The 27192-nt window shown below is 46.3% G+C and overlaps 1 protein-coding gene across 21 annotated transcripts in view; it reads left to right on the top strand.

Annotated features, from left to right (window-relative positions):
• Nucleotides 1-27192, top strand: part of FBRSL1 (fibrosin like 1) — a 501797-nt gene that overhangs the window by 431441 nt on the left and 43164 nt on the right. For all 21 annotated transcript variants that reach the window (XM_039724311.1, XM_039724325.1, XM_039724314.1 and 18 more), the window contains one exon: nt 15120-15165. In XM_039724311.1, coding sequence (XP_039580245.1) covers nt 15120-15165 — 46 coding nt within the window. The remainder of the gene's footprint in view (nt 1-15119; nt 15166-27192) is intronic.

Below are 27192 nucleotides of genomic sequence, written 5' to 3'. Positions count from 1 at the left end.
GCTTTGTTTATGATAACATACCCTCATCCATTCTGGCTATTTTTCTTTATTTTCTATTTATTTCCTTCTCCGATATTCCAGAGTCAGCACTTCCAAATTGTTTTACAGATAAACCCAAAGCCACAAAAATTAAAAAAATTTCTAAACTGTTGACTCAGATCTACATTTTTGGTTTTTGGAGGTCTTTCCACCATTTTATTTTTCACAGGAGGAATAAACAAAGCTTTAGTTTAGGAAAGTGCTTCAGCTACAGTGAGATTAAGCACATACATGGAGTTAAGCATTTGATCAAGTGCTTTTCTGAATGCACTTTCTAGAAAATAAATGTCCCTTCCACTGCTCTTGCTAAGTTAATCGGGAGATGCTGAGGTCTGATCAGAGCCTTTTGTGCATTTTCAAGATAGTGTCTCTGGAGGATCATTACACACATCCCTCTGCAGAGACTACAAGGAGATTGTCACCAGGAAAGTGTTAGTCACTGTGTATTAACATGCAGGATTATTCTGCCTCTTTCTTCACTGTAAGCTTTTCATCTCCTTACTAAGCAAGCACAGTCATGTCTGGGCTGAAATCACAAAGGTTTCTTACAATGCTCCGTTTGTGCTTCCAGTTCAGAAATAAACTCCGGTGAAATGAGCTGTTAGCGGCTGTGGGGCTTTGGAAGAGAGGCAGGGAAAGGGCAGTGGCTTCAGCCTCTCCTGCCACAAAGAGCCCAAAGGCAGATGGGCCAGGACCAAGGCACAGGAGCCCAGCACTCAGCTCCTGGAGATGCAGTGGTCCGGGGGGTTTCATGCCCTGACAGCTGAATGGAGTTGTCGATGCCTTGGCCAACGAGCAGATGGTCAGCCAAGGAAGGGTCGAGTACAGCTTGCTCTCCTGTTCCTTCCAAAAGCATCTCCCATGCAAAGTGGGGGTTGAACACACACCAGTGATGTTCCTCCTCCAACTGGACAGCTTTCCTGCCCAGAGCCATGGCCGTGCCTGTGGGAACAGCAAGGCAAGCCATGTCAGTGAGTGTGCTGGAAACTCTCCAGCTGGTGGCTGAGCATGGCAAGCATTAGTCAGTGACTGAAAAAACATCTGCCCCTCAGACATCACCATGAAGGGAGAAGAGCAAAGCCAGACCAGTGGTGCTCTGCATATTTACAGGTTCACGAGCAAACACAGTAAAGAGTTTTAGAACACAAAACAGACAACTATCTCTCGCCGCAGGCAAATGAAACTTTATGGGTGAATTGTACTGGTGTATATGGAAAATTAACCTAGTAATTGTCCTGCAATTGTGCCTCATCAAAGCAACTGCTGTTAGATGGCGTGTCCTGCTACACCACCTTCCCAGTAAGTCACACATTTACTTACAGCGTTCCATCCTTCTTACCGACCGCCCCGACTCCAAGTGGAGCAGAGCCATGTTTTTGTTGGAAATAGCTGGTTACTGATACAAGCCAATTACTGGAGATGTTTCTTATAGTTTGTGTGTGAGGAAATGACCTGGGTTTCTGGTCAGCAGTTGGCATGGTATGCATTTGACTGCTTTAATAGTTTTTGCAACCCCACCCAAATATTCGCTGTAGTACAAAAGAAATAAATTTGGAAGAGCTGCTTGGGTGTAGCTGATCACATATTCACCCTATTAGCTTCAGCTGGCCCGCAGAGTTCTTGTACCCAGAGCATTAAGAACACACAGCTTTTTGAAATAAAACTAGCTGTTCCCTATGTCAGATCAGTTCATGTCTGTACAGATGGTTTCTCAACTGGAATTGCCAGTAACATCATTGGCAAAGGCTCTGAATGACATTTTTTGTCCATTTAGGTTTGAGGCATTTTTTCGTTTTGTCTCTCTGTATTCATAAAGGAAAAATTGCAAAGAAAAGAGTCAAAGGAAAGTCAAGAGGCATTGTACAAGAAGGAAAAGATTATAGCAGGGAGGCATAATGTATTGGAAGTGAAAGACTGTTCCCATCTATTGGGAATTTTCTCAAGAATGTGAATGTACACATCTACTAGAAGAATGGGGAAAGAAGGGCTGACACTTTGTGGGGTTCAGACAAAAGAATATAGATCCTTTTCCCTTTGCATCAAGTGGTCCATGGAAATTAAATTGTCCTCTAAATGCAGGGGGGAGTTCCTGTCCAGAATGGATCACAGCATGGTGGTGACTGTAAAGAGGGTTTCTCTTCTACTACCCCGCTCCACAGGGCATTTGCTTGAAGAGCATAATTAGGATGTGCATCTGAAAAAACACACCGCACCAGACAGAGATACAGTAACACACTGGAGCTCAAGTGTATTTTAGTCTGCTGCAGACGATAGAAAAACTGAGATGAGCACTGGCTAAACTTACTTCCCATGAACTTTCTCTCATCATTTCTTCGCATACTTTGGCTTATTCACATACAGACCTCTTTCTGTAATGGAGAAGGTTGGGTTGTTTAAATGCCATGAAAGAAGTTTGATTTAAGAGGAAGTTTTAAAAAGAGAGTGAAGGCCTGGCTGGTGAGGCCAGGAAAGCTTTTCGTGCTTTGGACAGAGGGCACAAAGAGCCTGGGTAACTCTGCTGGCCCAGGGTTTGCAGTGTGGCTGTTGGTGCCACAGCTGGTTTCTCAGAGCTGGGAGGTGCTGAAGGGAGTTTGTTGTTGGCCAAGTTTGTCTTAGATTGCGGGGGGTGGCGAGATGCAGGAACTGAGAGTCTTTTAGGATTTTTGGAGACAAGGATGAGAAGATTGTTTGTGAAAGCAACTGGAATGGGGCATGGAAAAATCCAGGAAGGTTGTTTTACCCACGGGTGAAACTCTCTCTTTGGTTTGGACTATAGCCAGTGGCACAGAGTAACAGAAACTTTTGAATTCATGCATCTGCTGCCTGGCCAGTCCTCGCTGGAGGCTCAAATGGAGCTGCCTGTTCTGGAACCATTTTAGCTGGAATCAGCTCCCAGAAGAAGGTCGTTAATAACTCATGTCTCATCAGCCCTCTCCTCCTTCACTCCACTCCCTACAAACTGGGCTGGGAGACTGCAGGAATTCAGGGTCTCCCGGGCAGGCCAGCAGCAAGGTGACAGGCTGAGGTCATCTGCTAAAGCCATCGCTGTCCTGCAGAGCACAGCCTGCACTTTCTGTCTGTTTTAGTGCTTTAAACAGGGCTGTGCATTCAGCAGTTATTTGTATAAGCATCCTCCAGGCATTTGAAAAAGACTTCTGTTTTCCAGAGAAGGGGAGGAGAGGGGCCAGAAGGAACTACGTGGGGCAGAGTAGGGGAGCAGCCAAAACAGAGGGGTTTGGGTGAGCTCAGGGGGTGGCTGTGGGCAGACACAGTGCTGCACACAGGCTTGATCAGGCTCCCCCACACCTGGTATTAAATCAGAGAAAAGCCTTCCACCTTCTGGTGCTGGGAGTTATGCTTTTTAGAGCCGAGTTCGACAGTTGTTATTGCAATTTTGTGGTGCTCTTTTGATTTACAGCTGTTTTTACGACCATTGAGGCAGCCACAAATCGAGGAAATCTCATAAAACAGAGAGTAAACGTCTCCTTCACAACCCAGGCAGAGTTTTGGCATCCGTGCTTATTCCATAGAGCAGGATGTGTAAACAATATTGTGTCCCCTGAGTGGCTGATATCAGTACAGTTAAGTGGTAACAGCTTGAAAAATGCATTTCTCGTATATTGGTGGTAAAATTCGAAATGGGCCCCCAGGCTAAAGTAAATTGGTGACATTTTGCAGCAGAAAGGGGGGGAAAAAGGGGAAAGAAAAAAAAAAAAGGGCAGCAATTGGAAATGCAGAGCCCCAGCTTTGAAAGTAGTGGGACTGGAGCCAAAGTTGGATTTATCTGCATTATTGCAGTATGGAAATAAATGGATCCACCACACTTGTTGCAAGGCATATCTAATTGGAGAAGACAGATTATATGTTGGCTGCAAATGGGGGACTGCCCCATTCACCACCTTCTTATGCAGAAGATGAGGTCAGTTAATGCCATATTTAATCAAGGTACAAGAATGTGGGCTTCTTTCTTGACTTGCTGTATAGCACAGGAGAAAAGCTTGGTGACCCTTTCCTGTAGAAAGTAGGTGAGTGCACTTCACTGCCCTTGAATGAGTGAGGGATAGGAGGCCAGATGCTCTGCAGATGTGAACCATAGGCTTCCTTCCATATTTTCTCCTCTGCAGCCTCCATTTGTAGGGAAATTTATATGCTGTCCTTTTCTAAGGTGTTCCTAATCCCTTCTGTTGGATCTTGAAATATGTGCCCACAGTGGTGTGCCTTCTGTGGAGGGTGAGGGCGTCCACCAGTAGGAACAGAGCTGTGGGGAACAGCCAATCCAACGGAGATTTTTTCCCTAAAATGCCAAAACACGAAACCTGAGACAGAAGGAGAAGGGTTGATGGGCAGACTTGATAATGAAGTTAAAAGAGTCAATCTAATAAACACCAGAGAGACAGCTTCTGGAATTTCACCATGTTTTGGGATTACCGCATTCGTATTGTTTACCTAATGAATATTTGATGTTTCCTTCATGGATAGAGTTGCTGTTACGTGGTGGGGGTGACAGGAGGTGTTGTAGTCCTGTAGCTTCTCCATCTGATTACCCAGGGTCTGCTGAGCATAATGAGTGGGGGTCCAGTCCAGCTCAAATTAATCTGGTGTCTGTTGGCGATGGAGAGCCACGAGAAGACCTTGGGCAGCTGTCTGCTTCACAGAACCTGGCAGGGAGTTCTCAAATAAAAAAGCTGTCGTTCCTTTCCTGGACTCATACTCAGCATCTACTTGCCCAGTTCTAATTAACCTAATGGATGGTGTTAAAACTGGGCATCTGCAAGGGTTCACAGACCAATAATCCAGGTGGTTGGGGAAATAGTTTCCTCATTGGATCAAGAGAGGAGGAGAAGGCAGATGATCATTCATTTTTGTTTGATTTTGCTTTCTGATGCTGTCTGAAAAGAGCTAGTCTGAAGATGTTGAGTTAGGAGGTGGCAGCCCTCAATATCTGCAATTTCCATAGATAAAATGGGAATGGCCATTCTCCAAGGTCATGCACACCCCCAGCGCTGTTGGTGCTAAAGCTGCAGTGAATGACACTTTTATCCAGAGGTTATTTGTAAAATTCTTTATTGGTGTGTTAATAGAAAGCACTGGACAGGAGGTGATTGCACTGTTTGCTTATGAATGTCTTCATGTTGGTAACATTTTTATTAAAATGTTCCCTTCTGGAGTCATCTTGCTGCATGGGAATCTCAGCTTCCACACATTTTACACTTCAAAGGAAAAATCCAGCTGTGTGTCTTGGTCTCAAGGATTAAACTTGAAAACTTAAATTTAGAAATTAATGTTGACAAATGTAGACAGATGTCCAAATTGTCTTCCTTTAAAGTTGTATTAGATTTTAAATCTTTTTAGTGTAAGTCCCCTTGGTTTTATAATTATTTTGCATTGCCACAGACAGAACTGGAGGGCTGCAGCAGGTACTAGCAGTGAAGCAGAGGAGAGCAATCCCTGAAGCACAGTCCAGTAGAGGCAAATCTCCAAAATCTCAGTGTTCTTACAGCAGCTGAGGTGCTCGGAGGGGGCAGGGCCAGCCCTGCTCTGGTGTGGCTCGCATGCCTGTAATATTCATCTTGTAATAAGAATCTCTCCTACACATAATTCTGGTGGGAATGAAAATTTCCCAGTAAACCTCTTAGCAAGGTTGCTGAATTAAAAAGAGGAGATACTTCTTAGGTGGTGAAGCCTGCCTGAATCCCACAATCTCTGCAGGAGCTGTGCCTGCCAGTGCTCCCCTGCCCGGGCACATCCTAACGCTGCCTGTCAGCTGCTGCTGGGCCAGTGGCCCCATCCGAGAGCTCTGAGCCTCATGGGATTTGCCTTCACGTTCAGTACGAGCACATCCAGCACGCTGCAGCTGTGGGTGCAGCCAGGGATGTGCTTTGTGTCCGATCTGAGTAATCTCCTGCATGAGAGGGGAGCCCACTGCAGCAGCCCCATCCTCCTGGGCTGCGCAGCTGTGCAAGGAGTGGACCTGGGGAAGAACGGTGCTTTTGTGCAGCACAGTTATGTGTTTAACATAATAAATGTTTATTGTCCTCTGGAGCAAAGGAGCAATAGGCTAAATTATAGCCCGGGGAGGGAAAGCTAGAATCATGAGGTATAGGCTGTTAATTATCTTTTTTTTTTAGCTGTCATAATGTACTGGCGTTTGTCTGTAGCTCCCCCCTCCCACTGCTCCATCACCTCCACCACCGCTATCTCTAAAATATCTGCTTCCCCTACCCCTGGGCCCTCCTCCTCTCTGGCCTCCTGCTCTTTCATTTGTAAGGCATCTCTGGCCTCCTGAGAGATTTGTGACTTCTCTCCCAGCAGCCGCTCACGGTGATAAAGGCCCTCAGACTGCCTCTCTCTGATTAATCAGCCCTCGTGCAGCCTCGATAGGGTGTTAATTTGTAAACTCAGTGGACAGGCAACTGTGATAAGCCTCTGCAGCTGCTGTGTGTCTGCCGGGGGGATGGGCAGATAAGGCTTCAGCCCTGGGATGCAGCCAAGAAATATTTTGGAGCAGTGAATTAGAAACAACAACAACAAAAGAGCCTTCTGCAGAGGCACTCCTCTGAGGTTGCTGTGGGTAAGACAGCAAGTTTCAATGGCAGCAGACAAGAGCTGCTTTCCTGATAAGCTCCCTGACCCCCCAGGCTCAGGGAAGGGCCAGATCAGGATTGCATCCACAGTGGGAAATGGTGTCAGAGGGATGTGCTGTGTCACGTGCCATGGTCTGGGCTAGGAGGACAATGCCATCTTCCCTGTGCCTCATGTGTCACTGCAGTTAACCTGATGCTTCTCAGAGAATTTGATGCTGGTTTGTCAGGGCTGTCTGGCATGACACGTCACCTGCAAGGAAGGGATGGACACTGAGGGTGTACAGAACAGCATCAGTGTCAAATGATTTCTGAGCACCCTTAAATGTTTCCTCTGTGATATGGTTCACATAAAATTCTATATGGCATTCACTGTGTATCCAGTGTATGGATTAAAAACAAGAATACAGCATTTTCCCTAGAGAGCAGACCATGCTGAGTGGTCTAAGACCACAGAACAGTGCTCTGAGAAATAGCAAAGCTGGGGGTTAAACTCTGGAATAGATTGGAGAAGGCTGTAGTGATGACAGGCATGTATTCTGTTTGTCTGCTCAAGGAGATTACGTTGAATGTTTCTGGTGTGCTCGTGCAATTTTCCCTTTTTTATTGATTTGATTATGTTTTCTTCAAAAATTGAAAGGAGGAGATATTTCACTGAATTTTTATCAGTGCTTTGGTTCAGCTGAATCCTAATGATCCTGCCATTGTTGGCCTCCCTAATTGTTCTAATATTATCTGACAACATGCAACAGACGATGGAAGCAGTTCCTTCCCTGTCTGCCAATGCAGGTTGTTATTCAGTTCATTTTTGAACTGCAGCAATCCTCAGACAGACAGTGACCTTTTTATGAAATCAAATGTCTTGCAAAACCCTCTTGGTCTCTGAACTGTGATTTATAGCCATTTGTGTTGGAGAAAGCTGCAGGTGGGATTTGGGTGACACATAATTGGTTAAAAGATAAAATAAAATGAAGGTTGCCCTGCTGGTACAGTGATGGCAGGAGCTACAGGAATGAATTGCTTGGCAGTGCAGAGCCTGGCCCTCCTCCTCCCGCCCTCCTCCATCGCTTGCCAAGTCCTGTCTGGCAGGCCATTACAATGATAAATGCAGGTAGCTGGCAAAGACCACAGCTGAGAGTTTGTTCTAGCATGCCAAGCCCTGCTTGGCATTCCCAGTTGGTGCCAGCATTTGCACTCTTACTCAGTTTGACGGAAACCAGGACATGAGGTGTGAATTTATGTCCGCATCCTTCCAGGAGAGAGTTGGGATAATGAAATGCCAAGGCAGCCCTGGGAGCAGCAGAGTAATTTGGTAGGTACCAAACAACAGTCTGCCACCTGTCATTCGCAGCACAGTCCCTGCTCTCCCCCATCGCTCTTCCTGCAGTGCAGCCTTTGAATTATAAGAAGTTTTAGATAGTTCTGCAAAGAGCACTCGCCGTTCCCTTTGATTTAGTGCAAATAAAAAGCCATATCCCTGCCAAATAGATGGGCTGACTAGATAGGATCAAGCTGTAATGACAATAATACAAACTGCTGTAGCAGTGTGTTACACAGCATTCCCAACCTTTCCTACCTGAAGGTAGGTTTTCCCTTACATTTGTAGCAAAAGATAAATCAAATTTGTGTTTGCCTAAATGAATGTCTGGGCAATGAAAAAAATTTGACTGTGGAAGTATAGGCTGAAGTCTGTTCTGGGAGGAGTTCAGCTCTCTGAGAAAGGCATGAGGGCTCTGGAGTTTGGGATGTTTTAAAGCAGACCACACAAAGCTCTTTTCTCAGTGTGTCATGGAAAACTGTGTTTCCCTGACTGTGATGTGTATCAGTTGCCTTTAACATGGACACATCACTGCCTCCAACTTACACTGAGAGCTGCAGCCTGACCCAGTGGCACATCCAGACTGTCCTCGAGGTGCCATTCCTAACCAGAACACCCAGGAGCATATGAACATGTGTTACGGGGAAATCAGTGCTGATTAAAGTGGAAAATAGCAGGAGTGTAAAGCAAAGGTAGATTTGGTAGTGGTTGGGGAGCTGAGGTTTGAAGAAGGAAGATCCTGAGATAAGGACCAAGTGCACCCTAGTTTAAATTAGGACACACAGGCACACTAACATTAGGCAAGCATTTTGGCTGGTTTTAATGAGGGACAGCTGGAAATTTTATTTTCGTGTTGGTGTCTCTGGAAACAACTGAGGAACCTTCTGCAGCTGTCTGACGAGGTGAGGTCCAGGAACTCCCCAGCTTCCTCCCTTCTCCTCCTTCACTAAATTTTTTTTTCAGTACATGTATCTATTTATTTATTTATTGGAGCTGAGCTGGGAAGGAGAGGGAGTTTGATCTTTTCCTTTGGGAGACAGCAACTGCTCAGAGGAAGATGAATCATAAAGCATCGCTAATGGAGGGGATGGCAAGGGGAGAACTCTGGGCTGCAGCCATTCCCCAGGGGCTGGGGGGATGGTTTGAGGAGGGAGGTAAGAGGAGTTAGCAGGCCTGTGCCCCGAGGCTCTGATGGCAGACATGCTGTAGGTCAGATGTCCCTCTGTGTCAGAGGATTCAGTCACCCTTTGTCACAGGAAGAGGAACATCTGTGCAATAACCACCACAGCAGCCTGTGTTTAAGAATTACTGCTGCTGCTGCTCAATTGAAACTACTTTGTTCAGTCCCACGATGGTTGTAAAATGATGAGGAACATGCTCAGGGTTCAAAACATTGTCAATTTACGCTTACCACTGTCTTGCCAAAAGAGGACCAAAACAAGATGTGGAACTTTGAAGAGCAATGAGCTTGGTTCCTCACTGCCCTGCACTGAGTCAGGCTCCATACAGCGTTTCCTTCGGTGCCTTCCAGTCCTCATCCACTTTGCCTCCCATTCCACTTGCCATTGTGTAAAGTCAGTATAATTCAGTGGTGAATTAGGGCCAGTGATCTCTGCTTCTAGGCTCTCTATGGCCTAATTCAATCTGTGTTCCCAGACTCCTGCTAGCTCCTCAAAGGGGCTGTTGCAAAAAATCAGTCATGGTTGTATAAACTGCTGAGAGAAATGAGCGTTCTTGGAAGAAAAAGTGACAAAGAGGCGAGTGCATGGTGACAGTCCCTTCCAGGAGCAGGGCAGTACTGAATATGTGTGTGCTAAATGAATGTAGGTGGGAACCTAAACAAGTGTGTTGCTGTATGGAAGTGCAGTCCAACAAACATTTTGTTTCTGGTGAGCATTCTATAGAGTAAACTCGTGAAAGATACAGAAGCTACCTCTCAGAGATGGTCTTGAATCATAATTGAACTAGAAGTACCTGTGGCATTTAAGGCATTGCCAAATCAATAAGTAGTTGCTGGTTTGGGGTGTTTGTGCTGTGTGTTTCACTGTGGTGTGTTATGGTGTAACTGAAGGTACAAGTTTATCTTTAGGGTTGCTAGAAAGGTGGAGACTCTTGCTTTGGGAACATTATTTATTATTAGTCCTTATTCATACTGGAGGCCAAAAGACAGAATTTCATAAATGATCACAACTATCAGCTGTAGGCAGATTTTTCAGAACAACGTGGTCACCATTCAGGTTTCTAAATTGATTTTTGGAAATACTCTATACCCAGTAGCTCCAGTCAGGCTGATGCCCCAAAGGCAGCTGCTGAGTGCTGAGCCCTCTTGAAAGCCCAGTCTATAAATTCTGTGGGAAGATAATCACAGTGTGGATTTGTAGAAGTCCTGTTCCCTCTTGCTTAATCCCTCACACAGCTGGGCTGTGCAGTGTCCCAGCCAGCTGTGTACCACAAAGCTGGATATTCCTAGAAGGTTCACAAAAATGACTGAATTGGAGGTCTAACTTTTCTTTTGTCTTCCTAACTGAGCTGTGGTTTCTCACCAAAACTAATGCAGGTTTTGGAAAGACTGTAGGCTACCTTGAAACATCCCCTCACAATGCAGGCAGTGTTACCCACGGGCTGCTTCTATATCCTGAAATGTGTTGAATACTTTGTTGGTCCTAAGGGGGATTTTTACTTTGGGGTTTTGTGTGCATGTGTGCTATTTCTAGGCTTCTCTTGCACCTTTCCATATGTATCAATTTCCATTTCCTACAGAATAATCACAACCCAAACAATACCTTCCTGTTTTAGTTATTGTTCTCATATTACTGGATGAGGGGTCTGGTATGAATGACTTGCAGAGTGAACTGCAAAGTAGTAAAGCAGTACTGACATGCTGAAATTCTCTGCTGGACAAGTGATCAAGTGGCATTGGAGTGGTTGGTAAAAGCAAGGGATACAGATCAAAGAAAAGAATGAAAATCGATCCAAAATTTTCAGGTAGTGTCCATGCTTTATGCTAAACTTTCTTGAAGCGTATCCAGCACTTCCAGTTTGGAAATCTCAAATAGAAGGGTTTTCTTGTGAGCTTTTTAGTGCTTGCTAAGTTCAGTAATTGTGCAAACAGTCTTTCTTGAGACTGGCTTTTGGCTGTCTAGTAGATAGGCAGTCATCCAGATCTAAATTATAAACTTATTTTACTGTCTCCCTTCTTCTGCCTACTGTACTGGACTCACTTGGAGGGAATGCTTGGCTTTTGCCCTGTATGTGACATACATACCAGCTCCCTAACATTGCTTTGCTTGTTCCCTGTGAGCCAGACCTGCAGCCTTATTAGCAGCTTCCCAGTGTCTTTCTGTCAGGCTCCTGGAGTGTCAGGCTTGGATCTGGCATTTGGTGCTCCAGGAGATGGCATGAAGGTCCACAGAGCCTCTGTTGCTGGTGATGAGGAGCAGTTCTATTCCCTGTTAGCCATTTATAGGCTACGGATGAAGGGGACAAAAAGAAGTAGTTGCTGTGAGGCCTGACATAATTTATAGTGCTGTCTTTGTCAGATGATGTTGTTCTGTTATATATAATCATTAAATTATTAATCTGCAAGAGCTTTTGCACCTTTCAGCTGCCTTGGGTTGGTGGGAACCAGGGTGGATGAGGCATGGACTTCATTATGCCTCACTGCTCACCTTCAGAGGAGAGGGTGTGCTACATCCTTTGTGGTTACCACCTCAGATTTGAGGAAAAAGCTGCCTTTGCTGAGCTTTTAGTGCTGAAAATTGAATCAGTGTTTATATGTGCTGGGTTCAAGGGGAGGAAGGGGGAGGGACTGCAGCACCACTCCTCTGCTTGCTCTCCACAAAGCAGAAAAGGGCAGAAATGTTATTTTCCCCTGCAGTGCATTCAGCCTGGTTTTAAGCTGTCACAGAACTGGGGGGAGGCATTTTCCCCTTTAGGTCTGGAGTAGAAAAGAAGGAAAATCAAAAGGTGGTAAAGGATTGGTAACTTCACTGAATAGGCCACAAAGGCGACCTGGGGGGCTTGGTGTCATCAAAAGGGTGTTGGGTCTTAGAGGTTTCAGCAACATGAGGTTACCTCAGAAACTGCTGCTCTGGGGACAGATGTCAGACATGCTTCAGGTGCCACAGTTACAGGGGTGGGACTGTGCAAGCAGCATTTCTGTGAGCACAAGCCTGTGGTGGGTTCTGTGGCCGTGGGCTGTGCTCCGGGGCAAGGGAGATGAGCAGCCACTGAGCAAGGAAGGGTGGAGGTGTCTTCTGTCTGTGAGCTTCAGGCTGGGCAGGTCTCGCTGCCTCACGCAGCAACAAAAAGGAACTTGAGGGGTTTGTGAAATGGTCTTTCAGATGGAGACAGGCAGGAGGCAATGAGAGGGGAGAAAAAGGAAATTTTTAGTTTCATTTTGCAATCAAAGAACATGTGATTTCCTGTGATGGCTTGAACTCTGCATAAAAGACTGGAAATGCCTGGTTTTGTTCACAAGGGAAGAATTTCACTTTATTAATATTATTTTTAAATCCCTCCTTAAACATATGCAAATGATTTGCTTGGAACAGCAGTATTTGGGAGGGGACTTGTTTTAGCAGATGTGTTGGTTTGCTGGATTTTTTCAGTCATTAGTGGGCTCCCTCAGACACATAGGTTTTATTGTACGCTTTCTTTAAAGGGTGACTGATAGGGTTGAATGATGTATTCAGGCTCTTCCTCCCCCAGTTTCCCTCCTGCCTTTACAGCAGCTCGCAGAATATCCTATAGCACAGGCGTTCACTGTTTCAGAATGGTGTTCGTGCCAAAAACTGCTCAGATCTGGAGCTAGAAATCACCAGAAGTGAGAGCAAAAGTTACTGTAAACTCTAGGTGTGAAGGTTTGTGTCTGTGAACTGAAGCTGCGATGTTGAAAACGCTGCTCTGTAAATGTTGACTCTGATTGTGGAAGGCGGTGGCACATGCTGATAGCAGGAGACTGAGCAATAATCCGGGTGTTTTACTTTGTCTTTAAAGTGAATTTTCTGGCTTGACTTCCTTAAGCATTGTTTTTATACAGTCTGGACCTGCAGCGCTGGGACCTTTATCTGCCCGCGGTACCGAGGGAAGGAGTGGGCTGGTGGCTGCCACAAAGTGGGGCTGTGAGCCCGGACTCTCCAGACCTGGGGAAGCACCAAGCTTCTCCAGCTGGGGAGGCTGAGCAGGTCCTGCAGCCGTGGCTGGCTCCCCAGGAAGGGCTCTCCTGAGCAGGCTCCTCTGGAGCTCTGCACACCCCAGCAGCTGGACCCGGCATTTAGGATTTGTGGCTCAGCGGCCGATTTACTGCTGGGGCTTTAGTGCAAGCCACGCCGAGGTTTCATTGCCTGTAAAATGGGGGAATCTTATTTATCCACCTGCCACGTGTCCGAGTGCTTGTGGAGTGCTTTGAGAGTAGGCCCTGGCTCTGTGTGAGCTGTTAGCATGGGTGAGTTCCCAGAGCCTGCAGATGTGTTCTGCGTCCGTGGTGACTTGGTGTTGATTAAAAGTGAAAAATCTCCTAACAATGGGTTGTAAATTCAGAGTTGGCTGTCAAACGTTTTATGCACCACTGTTGTTGCTGCTGTGTGACTCTGTTACACTTTCTTTGCAAACCAGCCTAGGCAAAACGTTGTTTAATCCTGGTTCTTCCTCTTTTTAATCCATGCAGTGAAGGGATCGTGCAGGTAACTGATTTTCCCTAAGATTTTAGGATCTTTTTGCTGAGCTGTGTAATGATCATACATGCCACAGCTACACGTGCAGCTTTGTCGTGGACATAATTCAGAATTTTTTTCTTATGTGTCTCAGCCTCAACCTATTTTTCATGTTGTTTTCCCTCTCTTTTTTATACATTTGCATTAAGTAAGACATTCAGTGCTTGCAGTGCCACTTTTCTTAGAAGTAACATTAATGGATCACTCTTGCTTCTTACTATATCTCATGCAGAACTTCTTGCATTTTACTATTTGTTTTTTTCCTTCTGAGTCGTCATATATATTTAAAATATATAGCAATGTAATACAATTTGTAGTGCTCTTTATCATGCAAATCTCCCAAGGCACCTTAGAATAAAATCAATAAAATCAAAAACAAAATCAACTTCGTTCAGCCATGTGTTGAATTAATTAATTGTATTTAAAGCAGAGCCAGGGGAAAAAGGCTTTTTTCACTTTCAGTATCTTTTGCTCGTCAGCTTTGTACTTCACCCATTTTATTCATGCAGCAGTCAGTGCTAACACGTTGATGATACTTTCTTGTAGATGGTAGTAATGTTGATCGTGCTCCTGCTCCCAGACTAGCTTTGATTCTGGAGAGGCTGCTTGCTATTTTATCAGATAGCGAGGAGGAAAAGCTTATGCTGAAATCGGTTGACTGCTTGATATCAGTGGGGGGAGGAAAGGAAGCCATCAAATTAACTCATAAAAGCTTTAGTTACGATGAATGGACTTTTTTCCCTGTCTGTCGTTATCATCTTGTCTGTAACCCAGTGACCCTGATTATCATGAAGCTGTTTACAAGGTTTAGGTTAATTGGATTTCTTTAACTGTTTCCCAGAGCTGTGAGGAGCACAAATACACTGCTGTGAAGTTCAGACAGCATAGTGCAATCCAGTCTGCAAGGATACGGGCTTCTTCCAAGAGGAAGTCGTTTTATTTCATACTCAACTAAGTGCATAGCAGCATGTACCTATCATTTGGCATAATATTGAACAACACCCTCCTTCATACAGATGTGTTCAGTTGCAACTTGTGTTTCCAATACACAAATTACATTTTGCATGTTCAGCAAGAATTGAGCTTATTTTCAGTGAGAGAGCCTTTGAAATGTGTTTTGGTTTCTTTTTTCTTTATTTTTTTTTTCCTTCAGCTTGATAGCAGTTTCACTGGTTTTGTTTTTATATGAGGAATCATGGATAAAATAGCTGTGCATTGCATGGCTGCCTAAACAAACGAGACAGGAGGATGTAGTTGGGTGAGATCAGGACAGTCCTCTTGCTTGGCTTTCATCTCCTCAGGATGCATGCTCGTTCTTTAATGGCACAACATTGCACCCTCCAGGTGCAATGCGCAACTGCAGGTCTCCAGATAACCCACTTGTTTTATGAGCTGTGTTTTTGTGAGCAAGCCTTCCGAATTTCTCCTTCACCATTATTCACCCTCTCTTTCTCTTTCCTTTTTCAGGCTTCTGTAGGCTCTGAGAAGCTGTTCTCCCCTGCAGCAAATAAAGGTAAGTGATCTGGAGAAATGCTTTCCTTATCTTACAGCGAGAGATTTGGGTTGTGAATCCGTATCATGCGAATAGCAGGACATCAGTTTTGCCAGAGCCTGTAGCTTGGCCACACACATTGTCATAAAGATCAGCTTTACAGGCTTGTGATGATTTAAGTTAAAATTTAGAGCTGCATTGTCTCAGTGTGGGGTGGGACTTCTTCCCTCCCAGTAAGATTTGTATTGAGGGTCTTGGAGAGAGGGATTACTGACAAAGAAGAAGTCAGTCCTTACTGTAGGGGATGTGCTTCTCCCTCTAATACAATCAAATCCTCATTTCTTTTAAACAAATCGGTATTTCAGTGCTGTCTGTGTCATCCTGACAAGGTCTTGCACATCCCTCCCCTGCCAGTGCCCACGGAGCATTTGTGACTGTACACTTCTTTTCTCCAGGACACAGAGGAGGGTGCTCAGCCCAGCACAGCTCCACTCCTGCTGTTAATGACAGTAACCTGTGAGAGGCACTGGGTGTTGCTAAGAGACTGCCTCGTTCCACAGCCCCTTGGGGGGCACAGCCTCGGATCTCTAAATACGCCCAGCCCTCCTCTGAGGGCTCGGCACAGCCATAAAACCGGGCTGCTCTGCTTTCGTGTGTTCCCAGGGATAATCTCACTGAGATGGATACCGGGCAGAAATGCCAAAGAAACAGCCTGGGAGAAGGCAAACTGTGGTACACGGTGAAAAACGTTGTGCTGGGAATGGTTTCACCTTGCCATGCTAGGAGGTTTGTGTGGCTCCAAGTTAGTTGCCAGGACTTGTGGCTGTCTGCAGCATCCTCTGCAGTGAGCTGCAAAATAAAATCAGTTCACAGTAGCAGTGGATGTTAGGGGCATGCAAATACCCCAAAGAGGGGAGATGAGGCCTATCAACAAGAACTGATGAAATAAACTTCTTGCATTATTTCAGTGGGGCCAAGAAAGGAACAATTTGCAGTTGTGTAGGAGTAGGTGCCGGACATGGAAAGGCGTTTTGGTGGCTGTGTGCTCCATCACCTGGATCCAGGCCCGGTTTTTAGCTGGGCTCTTCAGCAGCAGTAACTATTAGGAATTCTCATTCTTTCCAAGCCTTGCAGATTTTCAATGCCAAATGTGGAAACCGATGACAAGCCCATTATGTTATTACATTTGTAGATATTTTTACAAAAGTATGCAGCTTTATCTGGGGGAAAGAGGGAAATTTAAACAAATGGTGGGGAAGAACATTTCTCTTCTCTCACTTGGCTTGCTGATAAGGCAAACCAGATTGCCCATATGGCACTGCCTCGGCAAAACAAAAATCTTGCCATCCTGCATAATGCCTGGCACAGAGATCTGCTGGAGAGGCTTATGTTGAAGCGTTAGCAGCTTTGTTGGCTCCTCCTTGTGCTGAAGCCCAAGATCCCCCACCTCTTCATATCATGGAGCAGCTCAGCAACATGAGTTTTCAAAATACCTCCCTATCAGGAAGTTAAATGTGTGAACGCCTGTGAATTTGCTGTCTTGAAGTTTGTGTTCAATGCTGTTTATATCCCTACAATTTCAGCCTGTTCCTGTTTGCTTTAATGTGGGTGTAGACATTGCCAGCTTTGGGTTCAGACCGTGGGTTTTGTCTCAGGCTTCTCTTTTACCCTGGCCCTCGCTTATGGCATGGACTGCCACCGTGGGCAAGCTCTCCTGGGGCTACCTCAGCATTTGGCACTTGGCTTGGCAGGTGAGAGAAATTCGCCTCAGCAAAGATTTTGTGCAGAAACCCAAACAGTGCTAAATTTTACCCCTCGCCCTGTTATCACTCCCGCAATTCAAGAGCCAGATTTGTCTCTTGCACATGCAAATGAACGCCGCTCCTACGCGACCAGGCTCGGGGATGCCATATGGCCGGGAGAAAGTGACTTTCAAAGCAGTGCACTTAAATTCCTTTTGTGAGATAAGAGCGTTGATTTAAGGCCGTGTTCTCCAGGGCTGGAGCCCTGGTGGCTCTGTGGGGAGGGGATTAGCTCAGCACGGTTTCCTGATGGGCACACGCATGGCGCGGCACGCGCTTGTCCTCTCCCGTGGGCATTTGCACTGTGCCCTTCTTTTGTAAACACTGGTGGCCTTTTTGGAGAGATATTAGCTAGCAAACATGCAGTATCCGTGCTGCAGCTTTTATTGAAGGTAACCAGGCTTCTAAAACACATAAAGTGGATTCATTGTCTGGTGCAACTCCCCGTGTTCCGCGTCCATTGTTTGGTGCAACTCCCTCTGTTCCCACAAACTTTCCCTGGGGATGTGTTTGGCCCTGTGTATTTGTTTTATGCCGTCCTAGTTTATCAGCAGCTTAGCAATGCAATTAACTATTAAGATAGGCGGGTTACGCTTATTTGAGGCTGGAACAGCTGTAAAATGTAACCTTTGACCGCATTTGAGAGCTCCACAAAAGGCCGGAGGAGCAGCGTCTTTTGTCTGGGGCTCTCTGGGTAACGATTGCCTTTGCCCCCTCCCCGTGGTGGCCGTGCTCCTCCTGCTGACACCAGTTCATCTGCAGCAGCAGATGCACGGCGTGGATGTCCACTTCGGGGACCAGGCACTATTGTGGTGCAGAGAGAGGTGTCCTGACCCGGGGTGACCTCAGTAGTCACAGCTGTGAAATAGGCTGAATGGGGCACTTTGAGCTTCCAGCAGAAGAGGAGATTAAATCCTCTGTGTAAGGAAATAATAATTAAAAGTAAGAGCAGAGAAGCCCTGATCTGCTCTGCTGACAGTCTTTGTTTTTCTGACGCAGAAAAGTGTTTGTTTGGCCAACTTGTCACTGCAGTGCAGAGTTACAAGGGCATTTGCTGCCGAGGGCCGGGTGTTACATCCTCCTGGAGAATAAATCAATAAACAAATAATAAAGGTCTGTTTGCTCTCTCATGCAGCTCCTTTCTCACAGGAATCTGCCAGCCAGCCCTTCCTTTTTCTGAAGGGCAAGTACCAGGAAAGGCAGGGGAAGCCCAGGCGAAAGCCAAATGTGTCCCTCTGTCTCCAGGTAGGAGCATGAGGCAAAGGAGTGATGGTCAGATGAGTTGTGGGGCTGAGGAGGTGAGAGGGACAGTCACCCCTAAGTCACTGCAAAGACCTCCTCCTGCCTGCTCTGATCATATTTTGAAGTGTGTAGGGTAGGATAGTTGGTATTTTCTGGACTTGAGCGTTGGGTCCTCACTGCTGCTCCCTCCAGCTGCGGGCGTCTCTCGTGGGTCTGGCTGGAGGCATTTGAGCTTCCTTGCCCCAATCCTTGCTCCAGAGCTACTGTATGCCAAGGAAAACAGGAGAGGTTTGTACCACAATAGCCTTGCAGCTGCAGCCCAGGTGAGCTGCAGGGTCCCCAGTGTTTGAACCCAAGGCCACTGCAGCAGTGAGAGTGAAATGGATGTCTTAACGGAGGTGTTTCTTTTGCTTGGTTTGATAGGTCAGAAGCTCCAGGGAGGAAAACTTCCATCGAAAATTGGAGCCTGGGCAGCAGCCAGGGTTTCTCCATTCATAACCCCAGACAGGCTGTGGGTGGGGAGGTGCCTGTGAGATGAAAGAAGTGTCCAGGAGCCCCTGGGGCATGAGATGCCCATGGAGGAGCCAAAACTGCACAGCCCCGTCTGCCCTGCAGCCCTGGGAGGCACTGGGCAGCACGAGGGGAAAAAGAGCTTTGAAGTGTGTTGAGAACAGTATGTTGCTCCTGTCTTTGGATCCGGATCAAGCTGGGCACGGAGGGAGCAGTGTAATCCATCTGTCTGGTGGCACAGAGTGGCTGGCCAGGACCCAGCCCTGCCCTGGCTGCTGGGGGCTCGCTGAGCTCCACGCCTCAATTTCCCCCTCCTGCAAAATGAAGACTAATTCTTGTCAGCCAAGTGCGCTCAGAGACTTAATTAATGAATGTTTGTCAAGCGATTTATCAAGAGATCCTTTTAATGAGAGATTCCATAAACAGTGCAAGGCTTCATTTTCATGGCAATAATAAATGACAGTGAAAGTAAGTCTTATCCTTCCCCTGCATATGCACCCCCCAGGAAAAAAGATTGCTTACCCTCCGCTCTTACTTCTCCCTGGGTTTCTAGGCAGAGGGCTTTGAAGTGCTATCTTTCATCATGAACTGTACACATCCTCAAAGCTCTAAAGCTCACAGCCTGTGTCTTATCCCTCTGACAAGAGGGAGGCAAGCTTTCTCGGCATGCAGGTCATAATTGTCAGCCATGGGATGTGCCGCAGCCACCCGCCCCAGCGGGCTAATGCAGCTTATGCTTCTTTGAAGTTCCCTCCCTTTATTTTCTGTCCTCTTGACCACAAAACTGTGCCTTGGGCCAGCAAGAGAGATTTCTTGTTCAGAGACGACACTGAGCTCTGACAAGCACATCTGAACCAGAGAAGAACCCTTGTTCCTCTGAGATCACTGCTCCATAATGTTGTTGCCTTAAGGGGACTGTCTCTCCTTTTTCTCTCTGCTTCTTCTCTTCCTTTCTCTTATTCTCTTTTTTTTTTCCTTTAATTCAGCACTAAACTGTCACACTAAATCATTTTAAAAGCTATAACTACAAAACCTCCAGTGTAGGACATGCTGTTAAAAACTGATGGTTATTACTGTGAGATGGGGTGAGAGGGGAAAGGAGGGGCAAGGCAGGCAGGGGCAGGACGGGAGAGCAGCAAGTCAGCTCTCCAGGAGGAACCTGTGAGTGCCCAGTGAAGCAGAAAACAACCTGAGTGCAGCTGAGCTCAGAACACCGTGCCTGGCACAGGTTTGCAGCAGCACTGACAGGGGAGTCAGGAGCCCAGTGCTCCCAGGCTTGCTGTGCTGCCTGCCTTGGTCCTGTCCCCCAGCACTCTGTCTCCACTTGGCAGGGTCAGAGACTCCCTGTCTGGGCTGGGACAGCATCTCCTGTAATCAAGTCCACCTCTCCTTCAGGGCCTTACCTTACTGTGCCAGGAGAGAGAGCTTTCCATCACTGCAAGGTCTGCACAGACAGAGCAAACGAGTCTCACCGCACCCGGCCAGGCACTCAGCTGTGTTTTACATGAATGGAGGTCAGGAGAGGTGCCATAAATTTTCCCAGTTTTCTTGTGTGGGGTCCACAGTGGGATCTGAGCTGCATCCTGTCTCTTGATCTCAGTTCTATCCCCATGTTCTGGTTAGATTTTGATGAGGTCACCATCTTGTGCTTGATTACCTGCGCAGCCAGGGAGCTTGAGGAGGATGATAATTTACAGCTGAACCTTTGGACAAGAGTCCACCATGATTACAGGCATGCAAAAATTTCCACAGCAGCATCTGTAATAATAAATAAAATAAGTAATGCATTTATTTAGATAGCAACCATATTGCTGTGATTTATACAGTGCTCAGGATGCTCTGCAGCTGCTCTGCTCCCCATGCTGCATCTCTGGTGATTTTATCACAAGCTTACAAGACTCTGTTTTTTTCATGAAACCCAGGCCCTCAGAGGATTGTACCAAAATCTAAGATTTAATTTCGTTATTTAGGCAAGACTTCAGTCTTCCTGACTACAGAGAAGAGCCTAGAATTTTTGATTCTTCTGTGCTTCAGAGCCAGCAGGCAGTCATAAAGAAGCCCAAATACTTTGGTTTCAACCTTGTTTTAAATACAGTTTGTGATCTGTAAATGCTTCTGGGGTTGGCAATACTGGATACCCTGAGTTTAATGATAAATCCAGTGTGTGACCCCATCCCAGCATTCTCTTTTTGGAAAGTTCTATCTAATTTTGCCACCAGAATGAGCAAGTCAGCTTTCTTGCGTGTGTATAAACATAATTATACAGTGGTCTGAGAAGGAGGACTTTGATTTTCAAAAAACATGGGCAACCAAGATAATCACCCAAGTCACAGCCAGTTACCCACATTTCAAATCAAAGCTAAACACAGAAAATGGTGCAGTGGGTGCAGTCTTTTAGTGCTGTAGTTTTCTGATTTTGCAGGCTAGGCTCTGGAAAGCTCAGCCTTCTCTTTGGGAATGGGAATGCACTCTCTGCCTCCCCTGTTAGCTATTTGGTGTGTATTTATTAGTCCAGGCTACAGCCATCCCTATCTGCAGCAGCTGTCTGTGAAATGATGATGGACAAGCAAGAGACCATTCACCGTAACCACACTGCCCGGTTAGTTTGGTAAAACTCAGACTGCAAAAGTGGATAATTTATTAACTTTGACACAAACTGAGTGTTGTGTGCCTCCCAGAGTGAGAGCTGCCTCGTGCAGGCCGGCAGGGTCTGCTTGCACCCGTGGCCATATGGTTTGCACAGCCATCTCCAGGCTTCTCCCCTTCCACTGAGCCAGCATAGAGCTTTCTTTGTAGCTTCAGGCTGCAGCCAGGAGAGTTGAAAAGTTGAATTATAAACATTTCCAGGCCTTCTGGTTGGTATCTTGTGTTTTGTTTTGTTACTTTAAGGATGTGGTGGAGTATGTTGCTGCATTCCTGTCAGTGGGATTAGAACGAATAGAAGCAATACTGTAGGAGATAAAATGTGTTTAATTATTTATTTGAGAATTACAGACTGAAATTGCTTTTTGATTTAAAGCTTCCAAGTCATGGATATGTTTTTGGAGTAGAGACTCACAGAAACATATATATGCACAATTATCTAGGGTAATGTAAGAAGTCTCTTTGCTCAACTGCCCTTCCTCCTCAGAATTTGTTAATTTCCTTAAAGATTTTAAATTTCAAATGCGGCTTTGTTAAGTATCACAGAAAGCTAACAGCATGCTGTGCCTTGCCCACCAAAATGTAAATAAAATAAATAAAGTCTTCGTTGTATAAATGTTATGAAGTGGGTGGTTTATTTTCTTTAATTATACTTTTTATTTAAAATAAACTATAAAAGCAAAATATTATATATCCTGAACGGGCCAGCACAAGCTCATATTGATTGAGTAGGCACATTCTAGCTTTTCTCAGTTCATGTAAAAGTAGATAAAAGGACCATCAAACTGTAAATCAGAAGAAAAAGATAAAAATTCCTTCCAAGTGCCTGTAGTAGTTTACATTGCCTAGGCTTTTAAAGGATGTTTGAAAGATACCATCTTTTTACTCCTTGTTTGTAGTTTGTTTTTCTTTTTTCTTGAGTAGTAAAAGCCAATGGGTAAAGTCCCAGCTGTGGTCCCTGGTTGCATTTCAGCACAGAAGGATGCTGTAGGGAGGGGATGTTAAGAGCAGCAGTTGCAACCCCCACAAAACTGTTGGGTCTTCTCAATCCTGCTTTTAAAATACCTCAGAGACATGTTTTATTCATGGAAGATTTTGTAAAGCTTCAGTTTCTGAGAAAATTAAACGCTGGGTATAAACCTGATTCCCTCTTCCAAAGGGCGAGCAGTGCAGGATGAGGGAGGTGTCTGGCACGGGTCTGAGCTGTGCCCAGCACATCCCCAGGATTCAAATCAGCCTTGCTCCATGGAGAGTCCTTGTTCTCTCCAGCTGCCCAGCCTGACACTGCTCAGCCCAGGCTTGTGCTGGTTTTCCCAGCTCTGTGATGCCCCTTTGTGAACTGCTCTGCAGCCTGGGCTGTTTCTGTGCCTGTGGAGCAGTTTGGGCTCTGTTTCTGTGTCCATGGAGCAGTTTGACAGGGTACCTGTGGGCAGCTGTGCTGGGCTCTCTAACAGCCCATCAGGGACCCCTGCAGACACAGCAGCCCCTCACAGTGCAGGTCACCAGCACAGAACAGGCCAGCCTGGCCATCCTCCAGGGATTTGACAGTGCTGGTGCAGGGGGAGCTGGATCTGACCCCGGGGTCAGCTGGTGTTTCCTTCTGGGCAATCCATGGGAGTGATCAATGAGACCAGGGCGTGCTGTTTAATTGCAAATGGATCTGGCTACTCTTTTGTGTGCAATGCTGGCGAGTCTGTAAGTCCCAGCAAGAGACCTCAGGAAGAGGATGCTGTCAGCATGTTGCTGCTTTTCGTGCTCCTCTCAGTGCCCCTCTGGAGACTGACTCCTTCCTCCTGGGACAGGGCTGGAGCTGACAGCAGGACCCTGCTGTCCTGATCAGCCTGCAGCAGTTCATGCTGTTTCTGGTTTGGGCTTGATTTTTCTGTATTAGCTTCATTTGAAATCAGTGCTGTGAGTGATGGAGCTCTGTTCCTGTCCGGTGGGAGGGGAGGAGGGAGGCCGGGTTCGGGGTTTGCTTTCAGCCATGGGGTTCCTGCCATTTTCTTCTTTAATAACTGTGCACGCATGTGCTCGCTGCTTCCCTCACCTCCGTGCTTCGCTGGCCATCCTTCCTGCTAACAAGGGCTGAACACATTCCCCGTGGAGCCTGTTAATGTTGCTGCCGAGCTGCCTGGGGACTCACAGCATGAGGCTTTCCTTCCATCTCTGCTGCTCCGGGCACTCGGCCCCGGCTCCCGGCCTCGGTTCAGCCAGGTAAAGCCATACTGACTCCATTGACTTCCCTGTATTTATTTGGGTTTACACCAGTGTATAAGAGCAGGACTTGGCAGAGTGTTTGTGTTTGCGTGTCTGTGTTTCTGAAAAGGATACTTGTTCTAGTTTGTTGGGTTTTTTCCCCAAACAGTAAATATTTTCTCGTAAATCGCTGGGAGAGAAAAGTGACTACAGTGCTTTTAGGTTTTGTAGTTGCTTTAAATGGATGGCAAAGACTTGCAGGAGGTAATAGGAAATTAAAATCTTTTAACCATCCTGCAAAATTTATTGCAGAATTCTATCCCCACTCTGGGATTCTGTCGGACAGTTCAAAAAGCCTTTGGAAAGGTTCATGTTTGCCATTAAATTTTTAAAGTTATTGAAGTAATTTTATGGAACCCTATTAAGTTTCTGAAGAAACACACTGGTTTCATCACTAATAAATTCTTAAAGGCTTATCGTAAGGGAATAGTCAGAGTTCCACATCTCTCTCCAAGGAAATTGACATTAACATTTTGCCCTGTTGGAGATAATATTCTTAAAAGTATCAGCAAGGTGAGTGGCAAAGCTGGGAGAGCATGATTGCACCCAAGTACATAGTCAAGCACTGTGTTAGGTGCTTTGCCAGTCAGCCCTGGTGGAGTTAGTGTGGAGAATTTAGAAAGTGGAAGTTTGCATTAAAAGGTAGGGAAGAAGATTGCAGATACATCTATACAGATAATCCTAGTGTGGTGCTAAACTTAGACCCTGGTATCTGTTTCTGAGCACCATCATGTTCAAGAGAGGTTGCAGCCTTCTCAGAAAGAGACACAGTAAAGCCTGGAAGTGCCTGTGTCTCAGGCACTTGTGGTGCTTTCAAAATAATGCAAAATAATGCGTTCACTGTGCTCTCGCACCGCACCCAGAGAAGCATACAGAAACTTCCTCCCAGTGAAAGCAGAGCACCAAGCTGGCTTTGTGCTTCACTTAGTGCTCACAAGCGCCTTTGGTGAGTGCAGAGCCACCTGATGCACAGCAAACGGGCTAGCAGGGAAATAAAATTGTGTAATTGCCAGTTTCCTTCAATTCCGCTCCCTCTCCCGTTGTGCATAAAGGAGCCTATTTAAGTCTCAGCTGGAGTGAGGCTTGGTAATAAGCAGACATCTATGAACCTGCATCTGCTGCTGCTGTCTGCTAGGTTTGTTCTGTATTTCCATATTTATTGATGATCCAGTTTTGGGAGAGATCTGCCTGAATGCTCTGTGTCCCGTACTGTGAAACCTGTGGAAGATGAGTTTGTCCCTTCAGTCCCATGAGTCCTCATCCTTGGGACATCTTGGGAAGTGCAGGACCAGGCAGCATCACCAAAGCTTACATCAGAGTTTGCAAACCCACCCCAAGCTGCGTTGGCTTGCAAAGCCAGAGCTGCTTCCTGGGAAGTTCTGTTCAAAGCAGGGTGGCAGAAAAGGGCCAGCCTTGTTGGATGAAGCAGCTAGCATTTTAATGTTCCTCAGTATTATGTGATTTGGCTTCCAAACAGCTGAGCTATCCCCAGCCACTTGCTTTTGTACATGGCTGGCCTTCTCTGGGCACAGGAGAGGTGCTCACAGTGCAAGCTCTGCAGAGACAACCTGATTTAATACAGACTTAATGGCTGGAGGAAGAAATGCTAGGAACATGCAACCAACAACTAGGATGTGTTCATTGCAGTCTGTACTGATCAATTTAGTAACCAAAGTAGAGCAGATTATTTAATGCCTTTCATTGTATGAACAAAAATGTTCTCTGAGCATAATGTACCTTTTGGCCTGAAATATTTTTGTGTTACAGGCCAGTCTCTGGGCTCTTTATGTCATTCTAGCAGTATGTGCTGTAAAGCTGCCTTCAGCAGACATCTGGGGACTCCCCACTGCCTGGCAGCACGCTCAGCCAAGCTTAGTCCTGGGGCCAGGGCAGAAAAGGGCCTGACTCAGTGGTTGTGAGCAGCAGAGCACCCTTTTGCCAGCCACACAAGTGGGAGTAATTCAGAGACCTCTGAAGGTGCTCCAGATGGCTCTGTGAGCTGTTCCAGGAGTTCAGATGCCCCCGAGAGTCCGTGTCAGTCATCTCAAGGCTGCTCCAGTGGGAGGTACTGCCCGGGCTACTCTGCTTGCAGTCTCACAGTAACACCATTGCTTCACACTAATAGGCCAGCATGGTACATGAGGAGCCAGAGCCTGAAAACACTGCCAGAGAAGCTCTCTCCTTTTCTCTCATCAATTCTGTCCTCCCAACGATTGAATAGAGCTGGGTCTAGGTTTTTGGCTCAGACCCCTGCCTGCTGAATACATTTCCTCCACCAAATGGACACAACTATAAACCTCTTTCTGCATCATTTCCTGCAGGCCTGTACTAAACATGCCACCCAGGTGTCCCCGTGTAAAGCCACTTCTTGCTGTGTCTGCTTCTGTTGCTGCTGGCAGACTTGCCTTTGCGTGCTCACGGCAGGGCTCCCATCACAGCGTGTTAATTTTAAACAAACAAAGACTGCATTTTGATTTGGAAGGGACTTTCCCATCGGTTTGTGTCAGAGTTTCTTTTAAAAGGAAAGGCTGGATTTTGGTTTGTTTTATTTTCTGTTTTCTTCTCTTTTAATATGATCCCTGCAATTTTGTTTTCACTGAAATATTGACTGGCAGCATTGCAAATTGCCTGCATGCAGTCAGGAGCTTGCCAGCACTTTCTTACTCAGCTAGCCGTCAAGGTTGTGGATTCCACCACAATCAGTGCCAGGAAAGCTGTTGATCAAAAATATTCCTAACATCTGTGAGTCCTCTCCATCCAAATGAGATGTAGTTACATTCTCCTTTTCCCTACGCTCCTTCCAAAGTGTTGCTTCAGACACCTAGAAAGCCCTGGTTGCAAATCATAAGCTGATCTCTGTTTGATTTGCAGCTCCATTTCCAACTCTGTCGAAATCCAATATAAACTTAGAAGTGCCCTTCCCCCAAGCATAATAAGTGAAAAATATCTGCCTCCAAAGGGAGAGCAGATGGGTTTTCTTTGCCCCAAGCATCATTTGATCCAGATGCTGTCCCATGCTGTCTATGGCCGCTGTGGTCACAGGGCAACAAGGAGGGTCTTGTGTGGGTGGGGAGAGAGGACAGGGAGCAGAGGAGGCTGCTAGGCATGCCCAAAGCCTCACACACGTGTGTGTGTATGTGTGTGTGTGTGTGTGTGTGTGTGTGTGTGCATACACAATTCTGCCAGCGCAAGGAGGGGACTGGGGGCGGGAGGGAAAAGCCTGATTTCCCTTCCCCCCTGTTCCTACCACCACCACCAATTCACAAGCCAACTATTAAATAATTAACGTACCCAGTGGGGCAGGAGGAATCAAAAGCTGTTGTGTTCCCAAGTTTTCTCTGGCTCTGAAAGGCACGTCTCGCTGTGTATTCTGGCACCTCGGAGCGGGTTTTCCTCCCTCCTTCGCCTCCCCCTTATTATCCCGTATGTGTGCTGGAGAGGGAAGTGGCGTTCCCAGCCCAGCGGGGGATGCCTGTTATTTCAGACTAGCAACAGGGGAAAAGGAACAGCCTGTTGCCTGATTGATGTTTGTTTTTTGTGGACAGACACCAAAGGTTCATTAGAGACGGAAGGTTTGGGAGGAGGGGGAGGCAGC

The sequence above is a fragment of the Passer montanus genome, unplaced genomic scaffold (assembly GCF_014805655.1).
Source record: "Passer montanus isolate IOZ18808 unplaced genomic scaffold, ASM1480565v1 scaffold53, whole genome shotgun sequence".
NCBI classification, from domain to species: Eukaryota; Metazoa; Chordata; class Aves; order Passeriformes; family Passeridae; genus Passer; species Passer montanus.
Note: the sequence above shows the minus strand (reverse complement) of the source record. Positions and strands in the feature narration are given on the sequence as shown.